The following is a 19,932-nucleotide window of genomic DNA, read 5'->3' as shown; positions in this document are numbered from 1 at the left end:
GCTCTGTGCTGACAGCTTGGAGCCTGGAGCCTGCTTTGGATTCTGTCTCCTTCTCTCTCTGCCCCTCCCCCACTTGTGCTCTGTCTCTCTCTGTCTCTCAAAAATAAATAAATATTTAAAAAATTTTTTTAATTAATTTGAGACTGATCATATAAATGCTAAATATAAATGCTTACACCATAAAACTTTTAAAGGAAAATACTGGAGAATATCTTCTTGATTTGAGGACAGGCAAAGATAACAGGAAGAAATAAATAGTCATAAATTGTTTAAAAATTTTAACACAGTAGTCTTCACCTGAATTGAAAACATCTCATCAAAAAATATATTAACAAAAGGAACAGGTAAGCACCAGAGTGGGTGAAAATATTCTCAGGGCATATTTAATAAAGGACTGGTATTTAGGACATATAAAAAGGTCCTACAACTCAACCCAGTTGAACATGTACAAAAGATTCCAACAGACACTCACAAAAGAAGACTTACAGAGGGTCTTGAAGAGCACTTGATAATATATTCAACAGCATTAGTCACCAGAGAAATGCAAATTTAAAGTATAATAAGATACCCACAAGAATGGTTAAGATTAAAAAGACTAACACCACCAAATTTTGGTAAGGATGTCAAACAACCAGAAGTCTCATACATTACTGGTGGGAATACCAAAATGGCACAACCACTTTAAAGACACGATCTGCTAGTATCTTATAAAATAAAACATACACCCATCCAGGAACCCCACAATTCCATTCCTGGGTAGTTATCTAAGAGAAATAAAAGCATTTGTTTCCAAAGAGACTTGTATAATGGCCACAACAGCTTTATTTATAATAGCCCCAAACTGGAAACAATGCAAATGTCCATCAACAGGAGAATAAATAAATAAAGTATGGGATAGTACTTAGCTCTAAAAAAAAGAAACAAACTACTGATACAGGCAACAACATGGATGAATCTCAAAAACGTTATGCTAAGTAAAAAAGCTCAGACACAAAGAAGCACAAGCTGTATGATTCCATTTATATAAAGCTCTATGGTGGAAAAAAAAGTAAGGCTAGTATTTGCCTATGTGGGTGGGAATTGGGAAGATGCATGAGGGGACTTTCTGGGGGTGATGGTAATGTTCTACATCTTGACGGGGATTTAGGTTATGCAGGGGTATGTATTTGTCAAAAATCAGTGAAATGTACACGTAAGATATGCATACTCTCTAGTAGGTAAATTTTGCATCAAAAGAAAAAAATCTTAATTTTTTTTAACGTTTATTTATTTTTGAGACAGGGAGAGACAGAGCATGAATGGGGAGGGTCAGAGAGAGAGGGAGACACAGAATCTGAAACAGGCTCCAGGCTCTGAGCTGTCAGCACAGAGCCTGACGTGGGGCTCGAACCCACAAACCATGAGAGCATGACCTGAGTTGAAGTCGATTGCTTAACTGATTGAGCCACCCAGGCGCCCCTAAGGAAAAAAATCTTAAAATCAAACTTCAGTCAGTGATAACTTTGCTGAAGGATGTATGGGGGAAGTATGCTAATATCTGAAATTGACTTTGAAATGCATCCAAAAATAAAATGGATTGATGATGGGTGGGTAGAAGGAGAGAGAGATGGTTGGATATAGGATAAAGTGGGTAAAATGTTCATTGTAGAATCTAGGTGACATGTATATATATGAGTGTTCACTATTAAGTTCTTCCAACTTTGCAGTATATTTAAGTTTTTACAATAAAATGTTAGGGGGGAAAAGTTTTAAAAAAATCTATAAAGGAGCATAAAAAAGAGGAGCAAATATTCCTAAAACCAAGAGTTACAGAAGTACAGTAACAACAGCACCGTCTTATGGTTGTAGGGGTTGGTACAGTTATGCTAACACATATACTCTTTCACTGGGACCTCACAGCACATACCCCTGTGACCTAACAAGGCCATGCACTGGTATCCCTCTTTTATAGATGAGAAAACTAAAGCAGAGAGATTAAGTGTGTCCAGAGTCACACACAGTACCTACTCTTGCTCTCCTCTGGTTCTTCCTCCCCACTGCAGCCAAAGTAGTCTTTCACACACACATCCCTGCTGCATAAAAATCTTTCAGCAGCTTCCCACTGCGGCTAGTAGAAGCCCAAGATATTTAATATGGTTTATAAGCCCGTATACACTGGCAAGCCAATCTCAGCAAGAGCTCACATGTCTGTGCTCTAGCCACACTGGACTTTCCGTGACTCTCCCTACACAATCTGTTCTTCACCACCTTCAGACCTGTGCACATGCTTTTTCCATAGCGATTTGCATGGTTAAACGCAACTCATTTTTTGCACATCTTAGTTTATTTTTTTTAATATAAAATTTATTGCCAAATTGGTTTCCATACAACACCCAATGCTCCTCCCAACAGGTGCCCTCCTCAATGCCCATCCCCCACCCCCCATCAACCCTCAGTTTATTCTGGAGTCTCTTATGGTTTGGCTCTCTCCCTCTCTAACTTTTTTTTTTCCCCTTCTCCTCCCCCACGGTCTTCTGTTAAGTTTCTCAGGATCCACACAAGAGTGAACACATATGGTATCTGTCTTTCTCTGTATGACTTATTTCACTTAGCATTACACTCTCCAGTTCTATCCACGTTGCTACAAAAGGCCATATTCCATTCTTTCTCATTGCCAAGTAGTATTCCATTGTGTATATAAACCACAATTTCTTTATCCATTCACCAGTTGATGGACATTTAGGCTCTTTCCATAATTTGGCTATTGTTGAAAGTGCCGCTATAAACATTGGGGTACAAGTGCCCCTATGCATCAGCACTCCTGGATCCCTTGGGTGAATTGCTAGCAGTGCGATTGCTGGGTCATAGGGTAGATCTATTTTTAATTTTTTGAGGAACCTCCACACTGTTTTCCAGAGCGGCTGCACCAGTTTGCATTCCCACCAACAGTGCAAGAAGGTTCCCGTGTCTCCACATCCTCACCAGCGTCTATAGTCTCCTGATTTGTTCATTTTAACCACTCTGACTGGCGTGAGGTGGTATCTCAGTGTGGTTTTGATTTGTATTTCCCTGATGAGGAGTGATATTGAGCATCTTTTCATGTGCCTGTTGGCCATCTGGATGTCTTCTTTAGAGAAGTGTCTACTCATGTTTTCTGCCCATCTCTTTACTGGATTATTTGTTTTTCGGGTGTGGAGTTTGGTGAGTTCTTTATAGATTTTGGATACTAGCCCTTTGTCTGATATGTCATTTGCAAATATCTTTTCCCATTCCGTTCATTGCCTTTTAGTTTTGTTGATCAAATATTGTTAAAATGTCAATACTACCCAAAGCAATCTACACATTCAATGCAATCCCAATCAAAATTCCACCAGCATTCTTCTCAAAGCTAGAACAAGCAATTCTAAAATTTGTATGGAACCACAAAAGACCCTGAATAGCCAAAGTAATATTGCAGAAGACCAAAGCAGGAGGCATCACAATCCCAGATTTTAGCCTCTACTACAAAACTGTAGCCATCAAGACAGCATGGTATTGGCACAAAAACAGACACAGACCAATGGAATAGAGTAGAGACTCCAGAATTGGGCCCACAAAAAGTATGGCCAACTAATCTTTGACAAAGCAGGAAAGAATATCCAATGGAAAAAAGACAGTCTCTTTAACAAACGGTGCTGGGAGAACTGGGCAGCAACATGCAGAAGAATGAAACTAGACCACTTTCTTACACCATTCAGAAAAATGAACTCAAAATGGATAAAGGACCTGAATGTGAGACAGGAAACCATCAAAACCCTAGAGAAGAAAGCAAGAAAAAACCTCTCTGACCTCAGCTGCAGCAATTTCTTACTTGACATATCTCCAAAGGCAAGGGAATTAAAAGCAAAAATGAACTATTGGGACCTCATGAAGATAAAAAGCTTCTGCACTGCAAAGGAAACAATCAGATCTTAGTTTAAACATCGCTCCTTAAGGGAAGCCTGTCTCTCCTCCCTTCCTCCCATTACCTAGACTACCTCAGCTCTGCCTCATATACACCCACCCATCTCCCATCTCAGTAAACGGCACACACATCTACCCAACTGTTTGGACCAGAACCTGGGAGTCATTCTTGCCTTCTCTCTTTCTCTCACACCCAACATCCAGTCTATCAGTGAATTCTGTTGGCTTGACTTGAAGAATATTTCCTGAATATATCCTTAATGGGACCTCTTCTCACTTTATTAGCTTGCACCTGCACCACTGAAATGGGCTCCACACTGGCTCCTCTGTTTCCACCCCTGACCCGCTTTCCTGCATGACCTATTTTCTTTTTTTTTTCTTTTTTTTTTAACGTTTATTTATTTTTGAGACAGAGAGAGACAGAGCTTGAACACGGGAGGGGCACAGAGAAAGGGAGACACAGAATCTGAAACAGGCTCCAGGCTCTGAGCCGTCAGCCCAGAGCCCGACGCGGGGCTCGAACTCACGGACCGTGAGATCATGACCTGAGCTGAAGTCGGACGCTCAACCGACCAAGCCACCCAGGCGCCCCATGCATGACCTATTTTCAACACAGAAGCTGGAGTGATCTTTTCAAAACACAAGTTAAGTCATGTCGCACCCGCGCCCCGCCCACCCCCCCCCACCCCCCCCCCCCCCCCCCCCCCCCCCGGTTTCTCCCAGTTAAAGTCCTAACTCCTTACAATGACCTCCTGGGCCCTACCCGGCCAGCCTCACCGTCACCTCGTCCATCTCCTCTCCTACCCCTTCTCCCCACTCACTCTGATCCAGCCTGCCTTAGTCTTGTTCCCCAAATATCCTGGGCACTTTCCTGACTTACACTTTTGCATTTGCTGTTTCCTCTGTCCGGAACATTCTTTCTATAAGTTGCCACCTGGATCACTCTCCCCCTTTTTCAGGTTTTGTTTGAATACCACTTCCTTAAAGAGGCTGTCCTTGACTGCTACTACATCCAAAATACCACCTCTGGTTGTTCTCTATCTCCTAGACTTAACTGATTATTTTTCATAGCGTTTAGCACTGAATGATACTAAGTTACATGATCAGTTTTCTTGTTTGTTAATTTGCTTATTGTCTGCCTCCTCAACTGGAGCAGAAGTTCCAGGAGAACCAGGCTTGCTGTTTAGTTAACTGGTACCCTCAGTTCCTAGTGGTCACTCCATACGTACTTACTGAATAACTGAATGTTATATGGTCTCTGTTCATAGCACTAAGCACTGTTTACAATCATACATCTGCGCAAATATTTTCTTCTTGTTCACCTCCCAGGCAGACTGTAGGCCCCACGAGGAAAGGAATCATGTCACTTTTGCCCCAAGTTGAAACCTAAGTACCTGGCACAGTGCCTGCTACAGAGTGGACCTAAAATAAGTACTGTTGACTAAAATGAGTGCATGTATGAAAAAATAAATAAATAATAAAATTAAATGGGTGAATGCATGAGTGGGTGAATGAATGAATGAATGAATAAAGGCATGCACAGAAAATGAATGAATGCTCTCTGGGGCTGCAGTGAACCTAACAATATTCCCTCCGTGGTACACCCTCTGGTGTTTTAGAAACAGGATGAACATGCACAGGGGACAAAAAGAACGTGAGATTTGGGCTCACTTTGGCACCTTACCTTTCTGCTTGATTGGAAAAAGTAGTGCTGGATGCCAATCTAGGAAAAGCAAACAGAGTTACATGAATATCTTAAGTTTTCATGACGAAATGTATGAGTACTGCAGTAGGACCCATTGTGGCCCCAGTTCAGATGGGGAGACAAGAAAAACTGTTGGCAATTCCCTTGCTTATGGACAGAGCCACGTGGTGGTCAGTCTCCCGGGTTCAGCTTAGCCCAGTTCCCGAGACCCGCTTTCTGCACCAAATCAGATGTTTCCACGGAGATGCACAGAGTTAAATTTGGTTTAATATATCACCCAGCCAATCTACAAATTGGCCTTTACAGCCAGGTTAGACAGATAATCAGGACAGCATTTGACCCAGTCTGTCTCTTTACATATTAACTCAAAATTCATTTCTTTGTGTTCCACCTCTGAAACGTAACCACAAACTAACCACAAACTATAAAAGCCTCTCTAAGAGAGTAAAACAGGCAATAGGGGTCTCTGTCAACTAATCTGTCATTAATCAACTAAATGACATATTGAGAAGAGAAATGTATTAAGTAATCAATATATAACGTAATTTTTTGTCATTATATGGTTCATACACATGGAGATCTTCTATATGCATAGTAAGAAAGAGAATATCTAAGCCCACTAAATTGGTGGGTTTAGAAAAACGTGTCTTCATCAGTAAGACACTGAAGAAACAAATGAGGAGATGCTAAAGAGTTGATGTATTTAAGACCACAAGAGAGCGCCCAGGCAAGAATGCATCTGGAGAGGAGGGTCTAGCAACCCCTAACACAAGACACAGCTCCCCGTTGCTTTGCTTAATGACACTACAACGAATCAATAAGTGCTGGCAAATGAAATAAACAGTCATTAAGGGTGCAGCAAATGCAATCTTGATGGCTATATCTAAAAAAAGGGGGGTGGGTAAGTTTTAAGGGGGAGCTAAGTAGAGAGCCAGCTACAGAATCACAGACAGCCTTGGGTGATAAATGCTGAGCTTACTATACATACTCTTAGAACACCCTGGGAATAGTTCCTGTGGGACTAACACAAATAAACTAAGTGTTCGTAAATCCACATTACCTCATCTGGAATTAAGGCATGCAAGGAAGCCCTGAATCAGGTGACGACTGAATCCATTTCCTGGTAGGTTTGGAGATCAGGCTTAGGTTGCTAAGGACTGTGGCAGCTGCTTTAAGTGATCCCCCCCCCCCCCCCACCGCGTCTCCTGCTAGTCTACCCAAAGGAGGTAGAGATTTAAATATATGTATATGTGAGCAGGTAAAAATATATCTGCTACTGTTTTTCCTTCACTTACCTTCAAAGCTCACTTCTTTACATCCAGCAGCTGGCAATGCTTGAACATGGTTTATTCTCATTTATGTTAAACAAAAATGAAATAAAACCCCTCTATATATCAATTACAACTTAGACCAGCTATTTCAAGGAGATGATAACAGATCAGACCAATAATGCTATCTGACCTACATCTGAAAAGTACTGATGGTAAGAACCATGACCTTGCATAAATAAAAACTCTCAATTCCACAGCTGGTACATTTGTTCCATAATTGCTATCATTAGGTTAAAATCAAGGACGTAATGAGATTAACTCATCTTTTCTTATCTATCTATCACCCACTGTTCATCACTGCACACTGGTTATTTCTAGGTATCAGAGGCACAATAGTTATACCATCTCCTAAGGATATACACTTCCTAAGGACACTACGGAAAAATCTGGGGAAGGAATGTTAAGGGTTGAGGGTTTTTTTTTTAATGCTTTCCTGTTTGTCTTTCATTTGAAATCAGCATTTCTTCTTAAAAAGAAAAAAAAGACCAACTTTTAGCTCCATTACAATTTATGTTCTTTCCCTGCCTCGAATACCAGGAATTTGCAGAATCCTGGTTTTTCCCTACCTCCTCCATAGAGACCTTCCCTAAGAAATTGTTTCCATCCTGAACTTCTATAGCACTTACTACGTGCACCACTTGTTACAGCTCTTAATCACATCCTATCTTGTATGGCTCCTCAGTTATTCCGTACATCACTGAGCTCTTCAACAACTAAGCCATAAAAGGCTTCAGGGCAAGGGCTGGGTCTAATGCCCACAGCCTGAAGCACCTGGCTTTGTGCCAGCACACACCAGAAACTTAATACATTCGTGCAGAATTTAATCCGGTCCTCTCCGATAAGCTGTGCATGCTAGGACTACAATTTGTTACTGAATGTGAACTTCACTTATATCCATGAAGCACGTCACTTTTCTTCAAAAGTCCTATCCACTAAGTGGAGTTTTCTTAACATGAACATTCTCAAAGTAGATTAAGTTTAATCTCCCTTCAGTGGGGCTTTCAGCCCAAAATATGTGCATCCTTCCCTTTTCTGAGTCAGAAGTGTGAAACTACACTCCCAACTTCCCCTCATGTGACAATGCTCCAAGATTTCAAAGTGCCTTGAGAACTCATCTTAAAATAGGTAAAGAAAGATAATAATATCTAAATCTTACAAATAATAATATCTAAAGAATATCTAATAAGAATATCTCAAACTTGTAAACTGTTTAACCATGAACTGTGCACAATTCTGAGTACTATTCTGCACACCAGCCTATGCAGTCATTGAGGGCAACAAATATTAGACTTTTCTTAGTGCAGTTTCCTCTAGCTTTATCCTGGCACAGTGACATTGTGACTCATGACCAACACAGCTAGGGCATTCAATCAAAAGTTTGGTCCATTCAGTTTTTAAAATTAATCTGCATTGATCCCACAAATATCAAACACCTATAAGGTTACTGAATGTTTTGCTTCTGAACTGATCGTTTTTATTTCAAGCTGTAGACTGAATAAGGCCCCTTCCCCCCCACCGAAAACACAAGTGATGTTCACCTTCCCACAGACTGCATTATATCCAGCAACAGCGGGGCTGCCAAGTCTGGGCTTAGGTGAATGAATGTGGAAAGGACCACAATGGCCAGCCCAAGGGTTTCCTCGTCATATTCTTCAAGAATGGCCCCACAGTCATGGCATCTGCAAAGAAAACAGAGGAACGCTGTCCACAAAAGCCGGCAATGTTTCCAAGACATAACAAAGTATATACAGCCATTTCTGGTGAGTCTTGGAGAAGTCCCCAAAGTCCCCGAAAGTCTGCTATTTAATGCGGTCCCACTCTCATAATCAATAGTAGACTCCAATGCCACCCTCACTGTAGACACAGAAATAGCACACACGGCGGAAATCAGGAAGGTTCTTTAAATCACTGAAAAGATTCAACTCACAAGCATCTGGCCCACAGTGAGTGCCAATCAGAATAACAGTTTGGAGCTTCTGGTTGAGGGATTTCGTGCATGTAAAGTTATTGCTAGAGATAGTCAGTAACTAGATATTTTTTTCATTTGTTGAAAAGAAAAATGCCTTAGGCACAAATGGAAGCTTTCCTAAGCTGTCAGCTTGAAAAATGTCCCATTTGTGGAGGCAGGATAGGGGGGTTAAGCCAAGAGAACACTCTAGAAAACCTGGGCAGTCTGGATCATAGTCTCTTCTCTACCACTCAGATCAGCCTTACGAGCTCCCCACGCCTATTCAGTGTAGTGTGTAAAAACACAATGGCCCCTGCTCCTACGTGCCTTCCAACTTATTGCTCTTTGTAGTGTCTAATGTAGGTTCAATTTAGTTCATCTCAACCAAAGCCACAGCCCTTCTATTCAGCCGCAGCTAGTCAGCTTTACAAAGTGAAGGGAAAAGCCTCCTGGGAAGAGCGAGTGAACTAGAGCGCAATCACTAGCACAAACTTATTTAGGAACTTCCTAAATGCAAACTATATATATGAAGTCCCTGGAGGCGCCTGGGTGGCTCAGTCAGTTAAGTGTCCAACTTTGGCTCAGGTCATGATCCCACGGTTTGTGAGTTCGAGCCCTGCGTCGGGCTCTGTGCTGACAGCTCAGAGCCTGGGGCCTGCTTCAGATTCTGTATCTCCTTCTCTCTCTGCCCCTCCTCCACCCACGCTCTGTCTCACTCTGTCTCTCAAAAATAAATAAATGTAAAAAAAAAAAAATTAAATCATGAAGTCCCTGGCAAACGGACCTTTTTGAAAATAGAGGATTCACATTTGGAACTGAGAAAGAAGAGAAACGGAGTGCACACAAAGATTGGGACATGGAGGAGTACACAAATGGGGACATTGTACCGAAGGAGGAGCCAAGAAGAGCCCTCCTCACGCAGCGAGGTGCTCCCCACGTGGACATTCCAAGGCAGCTCTTCACGGTGGACACCTTCACTTCTTCAGTAATGACCGCTGGCTGTGGCCAGCTGCACGGATCTTCACGCCGGCCCCTGACAACACACACTCTTCCTCCCTTTATCCCAAGCTACCTGACATGCCACCAAACTTGGAATCCTGCAAGTCTTATTCTTTACCATACTCACTGAACAGGCACCTGTGTGCCAGGCAAGGTATAGGGAGCTTAGAGTATAAAATACAGAAGAAAGAGTCCCAGGCCCCTAAGGGACTCCTACTCAATTAAAGAACCCATGTGTATAAGCAACTAAATAATCAAAATACAATGTGGTAAGCGGTAGAATAGAGAGATGTAGTAAATACTATGGAGATTAGGACAATGGTATGATGAATTCTGCCTTGTGCAGTCAGGGACACTTTGCCTTTAGCTGGGTCCTGAGGCATGAATAGTTGTTCACCAGGCACAAAAAGTCCAGAGAGAAGGGCACCTATGTAACCACAGACGGGAGAACACATCAGGCATGCTCTGGAGAAGGGGAAGGGGCTGGGGAAAGAGCTCCCGGTGAGGAGTGGTAAGGCCGTACCTTCACAATCTAAAGGGCCTTTATTATGATCAAAGGCATTTGCACTTTATCCCAGAAGAAATCTGGGGATATTGAAGGCCGACAAACTGAGAGGTGACCTTACTAGTTTGGGATTCAGAGAAAGGATACTGCTGGCAGGATGGGAATAAGAATCAAGTCTCAAACTGAGTCCGATCCTAACAATCTGAACCTTCTAATAATCAGTAAGTGGATATTATTTGCATTTTTGTCCGGACTGAAAAGGAACGTGCCCTGGCAGAAACAGATGCTGTCCGTGCAATGAGACTACGTTTCTAAAACAACAAGTGCATATGAACACTTGTGGCTATGGCCAGTTGAAGAACACATTATGACTTAAAGCACTGCATGACTCCTCTGGTGCTTTCTCACAACCATGGTGAGCGAACTATCAGACTCTGTAAACACGGGGAGTGGAATGACTGTGTGAGCTTACTTGTCTGTCATCACCGTCGGCTGCTCGTCCGTGAATTCTTCGGGTGCCGGCACAAACATACTGACGATGCTGGGCGCTGACAGCAGGCTGGATTTCGTGGCGCCTGGGTGAGCAGCAATGAGACACCTGGTGAATAAAGGTCTGTTTCTGGGGGCCAGGAAAAGCCCCATCCTCCTCTTAGAAATCTTCCCAAGATCACATGGGATGTGACATGATCAGCAACACTGCATTGTGGTAAACCCTCAAAGGTAAAATGAATTCAAGAAAGACTGCGATTTGTTTCTGTTTGTAGGATTTCAAGAGCTAGACTCCTAGCTCTCCCTTTGCCTTCTGACTTGGAGAACATCAGAAAGAGCTCAGGTGTACCAACAGGGGACGAAGACAAAAGTGGAAAAAGGGGGAAATCTATTCAAGGGCACCCTCAAATGAGTTACAGCCCTTATTTTCTAGGCATAAAGGGAAGATGTCCTTATGATCCTACATTTCCCGAATTACAAATGTGTACCAACCCTAAAATGCTGCCAATTTGAGAAGAGAATAAGATTCCAGAACTCTACTTAAGTAAGGGGAGGTGTTTGAGCTATCAAATATCAGAACAGCTTTCTACTTTGGAAATTAGTATCATAAGCCCTGAAGCAAAAGATTTCATTTTTCAAACTGAAATATTTACGAGTGAAATATCAAGTGTTTTGAAGGAATCATCCAGTGACTTCAGCTAATAAATACCAGAGTTTAAAACTTTGGGTTTTGATGCCTTCAAAGAAATCTAAGGCAGGAATCTTGGCAACATGCTCTAGTGATAAGTACATCTAAAGAGCCAGCTGACCATTCTCTATTAAGGAAACCGCCAGTGCTGGACTGATTCTCCAGGAACAGTGGAAACGAGGCACTCCAAGAAGAATCTCAAAGGAACAATCCAGGATAACGTCACGTTCTGCAGACTGATAACTGGGACTCGAGAGTTTTTCAGACAGCAAAGAATGCAGAAAATCTCAAGGGCCATTAAAGAATCTATTTCTCTTCTTTCCCGTCCTGTAAGATGGCGGATGCAAAAGCTGAGAAGCCAGATACTAAGAAGAAGAAACCTGAAGCAAGGAGGCTGATGCTGGTGGCAAGGTTAAGAAGGGCTAGGTGGCAAGACTAAAACGCCAAAGAAGGGGAAGCCCTGTCCTAGTCAGAGGAGTTGGAAGATATTCCTGATCAGCTATGTATTCCAGAAATACCACATACAAAAGGAAGTATTCAGCAACTAAGTCGAGGGTTGAAAAGAAAAAGAATGAGAAGGCTCTTGCTGTTGTTACAAAACCAGTCAGTGGTGACAAGAATCGTGGTACCCGAGTGGTTAAACTTCACAAAATGCTTAGGTATTATCCTACTGAAGATGTGCCTCAAAAGCTGTCGAGCCACAGCAAAACCCCTTTCAGTTAGTACATGAGGAAACTGTGAGCTAGAGTCACTCCTGATACCTTCTTGATCATCCTCAGTGGACACCACAGAGGAAGAGGGTGGTTTTCCTGAAGCAACTGAGCAGTGACTTGGTATTTGTGACTGGACCTCTGGCCCTCCATCAAAGTTCCTCTGCATGGAACATACCAGAAATTTGTCATCACCACCTCCACCAAAATTGGTGTCAGCAGTGTGAAAATTCCAAAACGTTTCACTGAAGCTTACTTCAAGAAGAAGCTGCATAAACCCAACACCAGGAAGGGGAGATCTTCGACACGGAGGAAGAGAAATACAAGGTTACAGGGCAGCGCAAGGTTGACCCAGAAAGCTGCGGACTCGCAAATTCTGCCAAAAACCAAAGCTGTTCCTCAGTTTTAGGGCTACCTCCAGTCTGTGTTTCTGTGTTTTCTTAATAAATGGAGTTTATCCTCACAAATCGGTGTTCTAAATTTCTTACAAAGAACCTAATTAAATAACTGATCCATTTACAAAAAATAAATAAACGGTTTCTCATCAAGAATTGGTAATTCAGTGCTGAAAAACAAAACAAAATTGTATGATCTTCCCATAAATAGGAGAAAAATAATGATTCAGGGAACTGGTTTTGAAAAGAAATAACGTAAAAATTTTAGAGACCTAGTGAAGTAGGCAATGTATTTCAATATGAGGGAGAAAAAGAAAAAGGGCATTGTAGCCTTTGAAGAATCAAGATGCTTCCACACTGTACAGACTCCCTTACCTGGTCAAAGGCTACAAAGTGTGTTTATGAGAAGCAGGAGGCCCTGTAGACCCAAACAGCAAAGGAAAGTATCTAAAAGCATCTTTATGTCACTTCCAAATGTCCCTCATGGGCATCTAATTTTACTATGATATTTAACAGCTATTTCTGAGTAACATTCGTTCCTACCTGTACCCAAGTGTATCATTAAAAAGGATCTCCAGTTGTTCTCATCAAGATGGTGCTTTGAGTTGAAGCAACGGTATTTATGATTGTAGCATAACTATAAACTGATGGATAATAGAAAAGGCAAGAACTGGGTCAAGATAAAAGGTGGCATGATTGATCATTAAACACTAGGGTAAACAGCACAAAGTCACTTCAAGTAACCAAAACACAGAAGGTTGAAGTCCAATATTCCACATTTCTTAGACATTGACAGCCATGCCTACCAGATGCCAAAATGCCTGTGCTAAAAGTAGAAAAATTCAGCCCACCAGCTGGTGATATATACACAGTTTTACTAGGAATGAGAAATTGAACAGAAGACCATGGGGGAGGGGAAGAAAACAAAATGGTTAGAGAGGGAGGGAGCCAAAACATAAGAGACTCCTAAAAACTGAGAACAAACTGAGGGTTTATGGGGGGTGGGAGGGAGGGGTGGGTGGGTGATGGGTATTGAGGAGGGCACCTGTTGGGATGAGCACTGGGTGTTGTATGGAAACGAACTTGACAATAAATTTCATAATAAAAAAAAAAAAGAAAGGAAAAAAAAACCTCTTGAGTCAAGGCTTTCAGAAGATTATTACCAATTACTATTAAATAGAAATCACAATTCAAATCAAGAAAAGGGATGGAATCAAAGTCATGTGGGTGGTTTCAAGCCAATTATTACCCAACACAAATGCCAAGACAATAGCATTTTTAGTGTTTTTGAGAATAGCATTGTGAAGTTGCTTATTCACGTGACAACACAAAATATGTCATGCAATATTTATGGCAGTCATCTATAAAAGATATTGGGTGCTGGCTCCCATAAGGCAACATTAGCTGAATCAATGGATTTCTGAATATTGCTAATAATATGGGAGCAGACTAATGTATAAAAAGAAGGTGGGAACCATAAAAGGAAGCTATAAGACCTCAGCTACTTTTTGTTAGAGCTGAGTTACAACTAAGTCTGTAATATTAAAGGCAATCCCATTATCCCCCAGTTGTGGGCAATACTTCTGGATAGTACCACTATGGTTCCCTTACTGAATACCCAAAGTGCACTCTATATGGAACTGGGAACAGAACTAGAAGGTTCTCAGAGACTTGAATAAAGAGAAGACTTCCTCCAAAGACCAAACCCAAAGCTGGAGATTTTGACCAAAGCCCCTTTGGGAATCTTAGAGATAGGGGATATTATAAAGGTGTTGGTTTGTCTCAAAGCACACATGTACCCATCAGTCCCTTAGCTACATCAATGGACTTCTTCAGTTTACTGTGAAAGAGACTCACTTTCTGTCTTTGTTCCCATGACCTCATTCCGTTTTTGCTGCTACTAACTTGGTCACTGGACCATGGATAAGCACCAGAGTTGTTTGACCATCCTGACTTCTGTTCATAAAAGCTTTTCCTAGGCCCGTAAGTGAGAAGGGTCTCACCGCATACAGGGGCTAAAACTGCTACTCATTGCCCAATGAATATTAGCAAAAGCCAAAGATAAATGTCTCCTTGTTCCTAAGGAAAATTAGAAGAATGGTATGGTTCTGAGTGATATGGTCCTAAATAATAAGTCTGCTTGATTTAAGGAGCTAGCTAAGAGATGTGGTCATAGTTCATTTGTTTATTTGTTTTGTTTTGTTTTGTTTTTTACAAATGATGGTGAACCTTGCTTTATGAATTGAAAAAGAACGAAAGTAATGATTAACTAGCCATGAGATGAATTTTGAAAATACATATTCTGATGATCTTGGCACAGATTTATCTTCAGCTTCCTCCTAATGAGCAGCATAAAGCCCAGTGTGTATTTGGTGCAATTTCCAATTTCAGATTTCAAAGAAGCTATTCATCTCTGATCTCAGCATTCTAGAATGAACACAGATAAGCTAGACCATGTTCAGAGAAGTTACACAACAATACAGACACCTGACATGTATTAAGAGGAATACCAAAAGACCCAGGGACAGTGTTCTAGAGAAGACTGAGGGAATACGCAATGCATGCTCTTTTCAAATGTCTGAAAAATTATGTGAGGGACTAGACTTGTTTTGTGTGGCCCCAACTGTTAGAAAGTCACCCTAAGGAAGAACTTTCTGTCGATAATGGTCAAAGATGAGGTGCCATGCATTCCCAGCCCCTGGAGGTATTTTAGCAAAGGGTGTATCCACTCCCTGGAGCTTCTGAAAAGAGCTTTCAGCCCCCACTGGGGGACCGGGTGATTGACATACACAATGTCTTCCAGCTCATCCAGTCTGAGATTCCACAGCTCAACTAACCTCTCATTCTCAATGGTTGTCCCTCCAGGTCAGGGTTTAGGCACATCGGCACATTGCATTGGCGTTTCCCAGGCTGTATCTGTTCTGTGGATAAATAGAACATTTCAGTCTTCAGTGTGGTCAATTTATCACGACTCACAATACAGAGAATTTAACAAATAATTTCTTGGGGCCGTTTTTTTTTTTTTTTTGGTCATTGTTATTGTTGATTATTGATATTTACAGGAAACATCCTAGATGTTAGGGGAGGGTTGTCTGGGCTTTCACTACAAACCTTTCATTCAGGTATATGAAGTGCAATTAAAAGCAGGAGAGCATCTAAAACTGCCCCCAAAAAGTGCAGATTTTCTACCTCCTCACCAAGAAAGCTCAGATACTATCATCTCTTGATATGAAATGAAAAAAAAAAAAAAACCCAACTGAAAGGCTAATGTCACAGCCATGAAATAAATGTATTATGCAACTCAGTAAATATATAAGTGATCATTTGAGGCAATGGCCACAAAAGTCATACAGAAAACATGTGGAACTGGTAGCAAGGACATGGCAGATGTTTCACTGAGGGCTGGGGAACAGGAAGAAGGGAACAGGGGAAGAAATGGAGGAGTGGTGCTTCTGGAACACTTGTTTCCTATGAAAGATGAGACAAAGAAGCAACCATCGGATGTGCACGGATGGAGAAAAGGCAGGTATTCAACGAGCAAGCAGGTGCATGCTGAGGTGAATCGATCATGACCCAGGTTTTAGACTGCCTTTCGCAGTGTCTACGTGATTAGACTTGTTCCTCTGGGGACCAGTGAGTCACTGAGTCGACACGTGTAGTATAAAGTGGCACACCACCTAATACCGAACTCTACATTCATCGATTCTCCCGTGGTCTTAGATGCGGGGAAAACTTTTTGTGGCACTAATAAAAACAGGCGTATTGAGATGACGCTCCAGTGGGACTTGGTGGCTAGAGAACCAACTTGGAGAATGGAGAACAAGCCCAGGAAAATGGGTGAAAGAAATTCAGGCAGCATGTCAATGGTGAGTATTAAGTGAGAAGCCAGAGTGACGTGAACAAGGCTGAAGTTTGGCTGAATGTGAAACATTCAGTTAAGTGGGTTATTTGGCATCATGTAGATTTTCTAAAATTAAAATTTGGGTTTGACATTGAGATCTTTTTGCCCTTTTATAACTCTACTAAGTCAATCAAACTAGGTTGCAGTTGTAGTCTGAATCTGGAATGGTTAGCTTAGACTGAGGTACTTGCTACAGAAAACAGAAGCATGGTAAAATAATCTTCAGAGCCCCAGCTCAACCTACCAAAAGTGGGGGGTGGGGGAGGCTTTAAATTATCAGAGAACTAACCAGACAAATGCTTCCATTCTCAATTAATCACATAGTTTCATCTCAGTAGAGGGAGAAACAGAGGGGCACCTGGGAGGCTCAGTCAGTTAAGTGTCTGAGTCTGGATTTTGGCTCAGGTCATGATCTCACGGTTCATGAGTTCAAGCCCCACATTGGGCTCTGCACTGTGGGATTCCCTCTCTCTCTCCCTCTCTCTCCCTCTCTCTGCCCCTCCACCACCCCCACCTCACTCTCAAAGTTAATAAATAAAGAGAGAAACACAGTCCTCTCTGGTGTGGACAGAAAGACTCCACCTAGACCCAGTCAACTGTCAAGGCTGGTTATCCTATCTTTCTCCTTGTCTCTCTTGCCTGTTGGCTTTGGGCCATTACATTTTTCACTACCACTTACCACCAAAAAGAAGATAAAACAAGAAACCTTTAAAATGTTAAGAACCCTTATAAAGGCCAGGAGAGTTGGAACTATTGGTTAAATGTAGGCTTGGGTATGGTGTGGGGGCCTAATTTATCTAGCTCTCCTTTTCGGAAAAAAACAATGGATGGGGGTGGGGGAGATAAGATAAAATGTATGTGATGATTATAGTTTTGAAAAAATGACAGTATGTCAATATTTTGGTTTTGTAGACATGATAATTCTCGGCCATAAGGAAGGATATTAAAATAATAATCTCATATAACTATGGCCAGAAAGTACTAAACCAAGACATGAAAATAGTCTGGTACAGGTGTTGGTCCCCAGAGCATACCACTGTAATAAACTGTATCACTTTCATAGTGCATGCACGTTGCAAAGTGCTTTCACATATGTCATCTTGTAACTCAAATGGCCCCTGTGATTAGAAAAGAGAAACACGAAAGGCAGGCACTCAAAAGAGCAGGCTTGCAAGTAGTACGCGAGCTCGGAACGTGGTAACAAAGTTTAGAAAATGCAGAGTGATCATGTTTAAAATAGACATGTCATGGCAGCCAATTCTTACTTTAAAATTGAGGTTAGATGCAACGCCACTATAGAAGCATGAGGGTGTCCAACCTGGTGGCCCTGCCGACTGAAGTACAGAGCTCATATTCCCAAACCTACCAGCGGTAAACTGGTGTTTCTGTTTGTTAATCCGCATTATAAAATCATAATTCCACTCCCTTCTATAGGCATTTACGTCGTTTAACCCCCAGATAGGTAACCTAGTATCTGGAATCTGGGTCTTAGAGGAGAAAGAGTTGGACCAGCCTAAACGGACAGACAGGTGGCTCTAGAGAACTGGGAAAGTTTAAATGGACTTATTTATTCATTACCGTAGGTTTAAAAGAAAAAAATTATTTGAACCACAAAACACAAGAGAAACATCTAATCCTTAACACGAGAGAGCAGAGGGGACACACAGAAAGTGGCATTAGCTGATCTGAGAGGTAAAACAAGAAGAAAAGGCTTGACCCACCAGTGTCCCAGTTGCTGATGTTATGGGGGGCGCTAGACTGATGCTCCAGCTGTCGCTTCATTAACTGGCTCATTGTTAGAGCTCCCAGGGATCCCCTTTTCATCTGCCTATACTGAGCTATATGGAGGAAATTAGGACATCATTACTAGGGGGCATAAATTTTCACAGCACACAAAGGCTCTACAAATCCATATAGAATCTTAATTGAATCTTTATTGGCGACTTGTGATTGTTCAGCAAATTGTATGCTCTTGTCCGAGGCAAAAACTAAGGCACATTGCTATTCCCGGTGCCTTTCTTCCCTCAGTAAAGAAAGAAACAGTGCCTATGAGCATTTATCTGTAGTCTGTAGAATACCTACAGTTGCAACAATGTGGTTACTTTCATTTACTTTTTCATTTGTACACTCTGCCTTGTTCCAGAAAGGATTTAAGGCATATAATACTACTTTGAATTTAAAGCTTAACTTCTTTTAAAATGGAGCCTGTGCGTCCATAGTTTAAGGCTCCATTATATCCCCGTAAGGTGCCCATATATATGTGTATACATGTATGTTTTGGACTAAAATGACACATATCAACCCCAATTTTTAGAGAGGGAAATTGAAGCAAATGAAATTATGTTACTCGGGAACCAAGTAGCAAATGGGGTGGTCATAAAATCAAAACATGTTGACTCCAAAGTCAATGCTGTTTCAATCTCTGTGTGAGCCTCTGCCTACTGTTTGGGAAATGTGAATCGAATCACATTCCACAGGTGTATTCCAGTACACATCTTTGTTTTAGAAAATAATGGTAATATTTTTATCCTGCGATTTAAGCATTGACAAATGCCCCACCAAAGAAATGTCAAGTTATGAGCATTTCCAAACCAGAAAAACAATGAAAAAACACTTCTTCCAGTAGACTGTTGAGTGAAAAAGCAACTTGCCTCCTACCCTCCTATTCCTCTGTCAGTGTCCCCATCGGTCTCTGCCACCAGCCCAGTGAGAAAAGCAGAGAATCAGTGATGTGCCTTTTCTACATGATCCCAAACTCCTGGACATTTGAGAGCATGTGGTTATTCACTCTCTTATGAGGACAATTTCAGAAACCGAAGTTCTGAACTGCAGGCCCTAGAAGGGGATGGTAGAAACCGGGATGAGTGGATGGCCCCTGGAAAGCTTTAAATGTTATACCCAGGCTTCACAATCACCATACCAAGACGGCAACTTGGTGAGATGTGAAATCAATTATAACATTTTGAATGTAATTAGCATGCTGTTTGATTCATGGTAGTCACGGCATGGTTAGCTACAGAAGGATCATCTAGCAAACTGATCCAGAGAGAGGGGTGTGATGGGAATTCTTGTGTCCTGGAATCCATGTCAGCTAAATTCACCAACATGGGAAATCTCTGATTCTTGTTGACTGGTGGAATTTACAATGTTATGACTCACTGGAAATGGTGCAGCTTCAGGTAAAATACAAAAGCAGAAATCTTCTAGAAGGCTTAACCAGTTTAAAAATTAGCATGCTCAAAAGAGGACTTAAAACCTCTAGTGATTTCATAATTTCTCCAATTCTCAGTTGTTCGTAAAGACAGCAGAATTCCCTGAGAGTAAAAACCCTTAATGTTTA

General features: G+C 41.6%; 1 protein-coding gene and 1 pseudogene across 6 annotated transcripts in view; one reads left to right on the top strand and one right to left on the bottom strand.

Annotated features, from left to right (window-relative positions):
- UNC79 (unc-79 homolog, NALCN channel complex subunit) overlaps window positions 1–19,932 on the bottom strand; it is a 267,414-nt gene that overhangs the window by 60,556 nt on the left and 186,926 nt on the right. For 4 of the 6 annotated variants that reach the window (XM_030319845.1, XM_032593447.1, XM_032593445.1 and 1 more), the window contains 5 exons: window positions 18,314–18,430; window positions 15,529–15,612; window positions 10,882–10,984; window positions 8,496–8,636; window positions 5,606–5,644 (listed from right to left, as the gene is read on the bottom strand). In XM_030319845.1, the coding sequence (XP_030175705.1) occupies window positions 5,606–5,644; window positions 8,496–8,636; window positions 10,882–10,984; window positions 15,529–15,612; window positions 18,314–18,430 (484 nt within the window). The remainder of the gene's footprint in view (window positions 1–5,605; window positions 5,645–8,495; window positions 8,637–10,881; window positions 10,985–15,528; window positions 15,613–18,313; window positions 18,431–19,932) is intronic. The other 2 variants (XM_032593446.1, XM_032593449.1) reach the window with 1 other exon arrangement.
- Window positions 11,921–12,813, top strand: LOC115516812 (annotated as a pseudogene).

This window comes from Lynx canadensis, chromosome B3, assembly GCF_007474595.2.
Source record: "Lynx canadensis isolate LIC74 chromosome B3, mLynCan4.pri.v2, whole genome shotgun sequence".
NCBI classification, from domain to species: domain Eukaryota; kingdom Metazoa; phylum Chordata; class Mammalia; order Carnivora; family Felidae; genus Lynx; species Lynx canadensis.
This window is presented reverse-complemented; position numbering and strand designations above follow the sequence as displayed.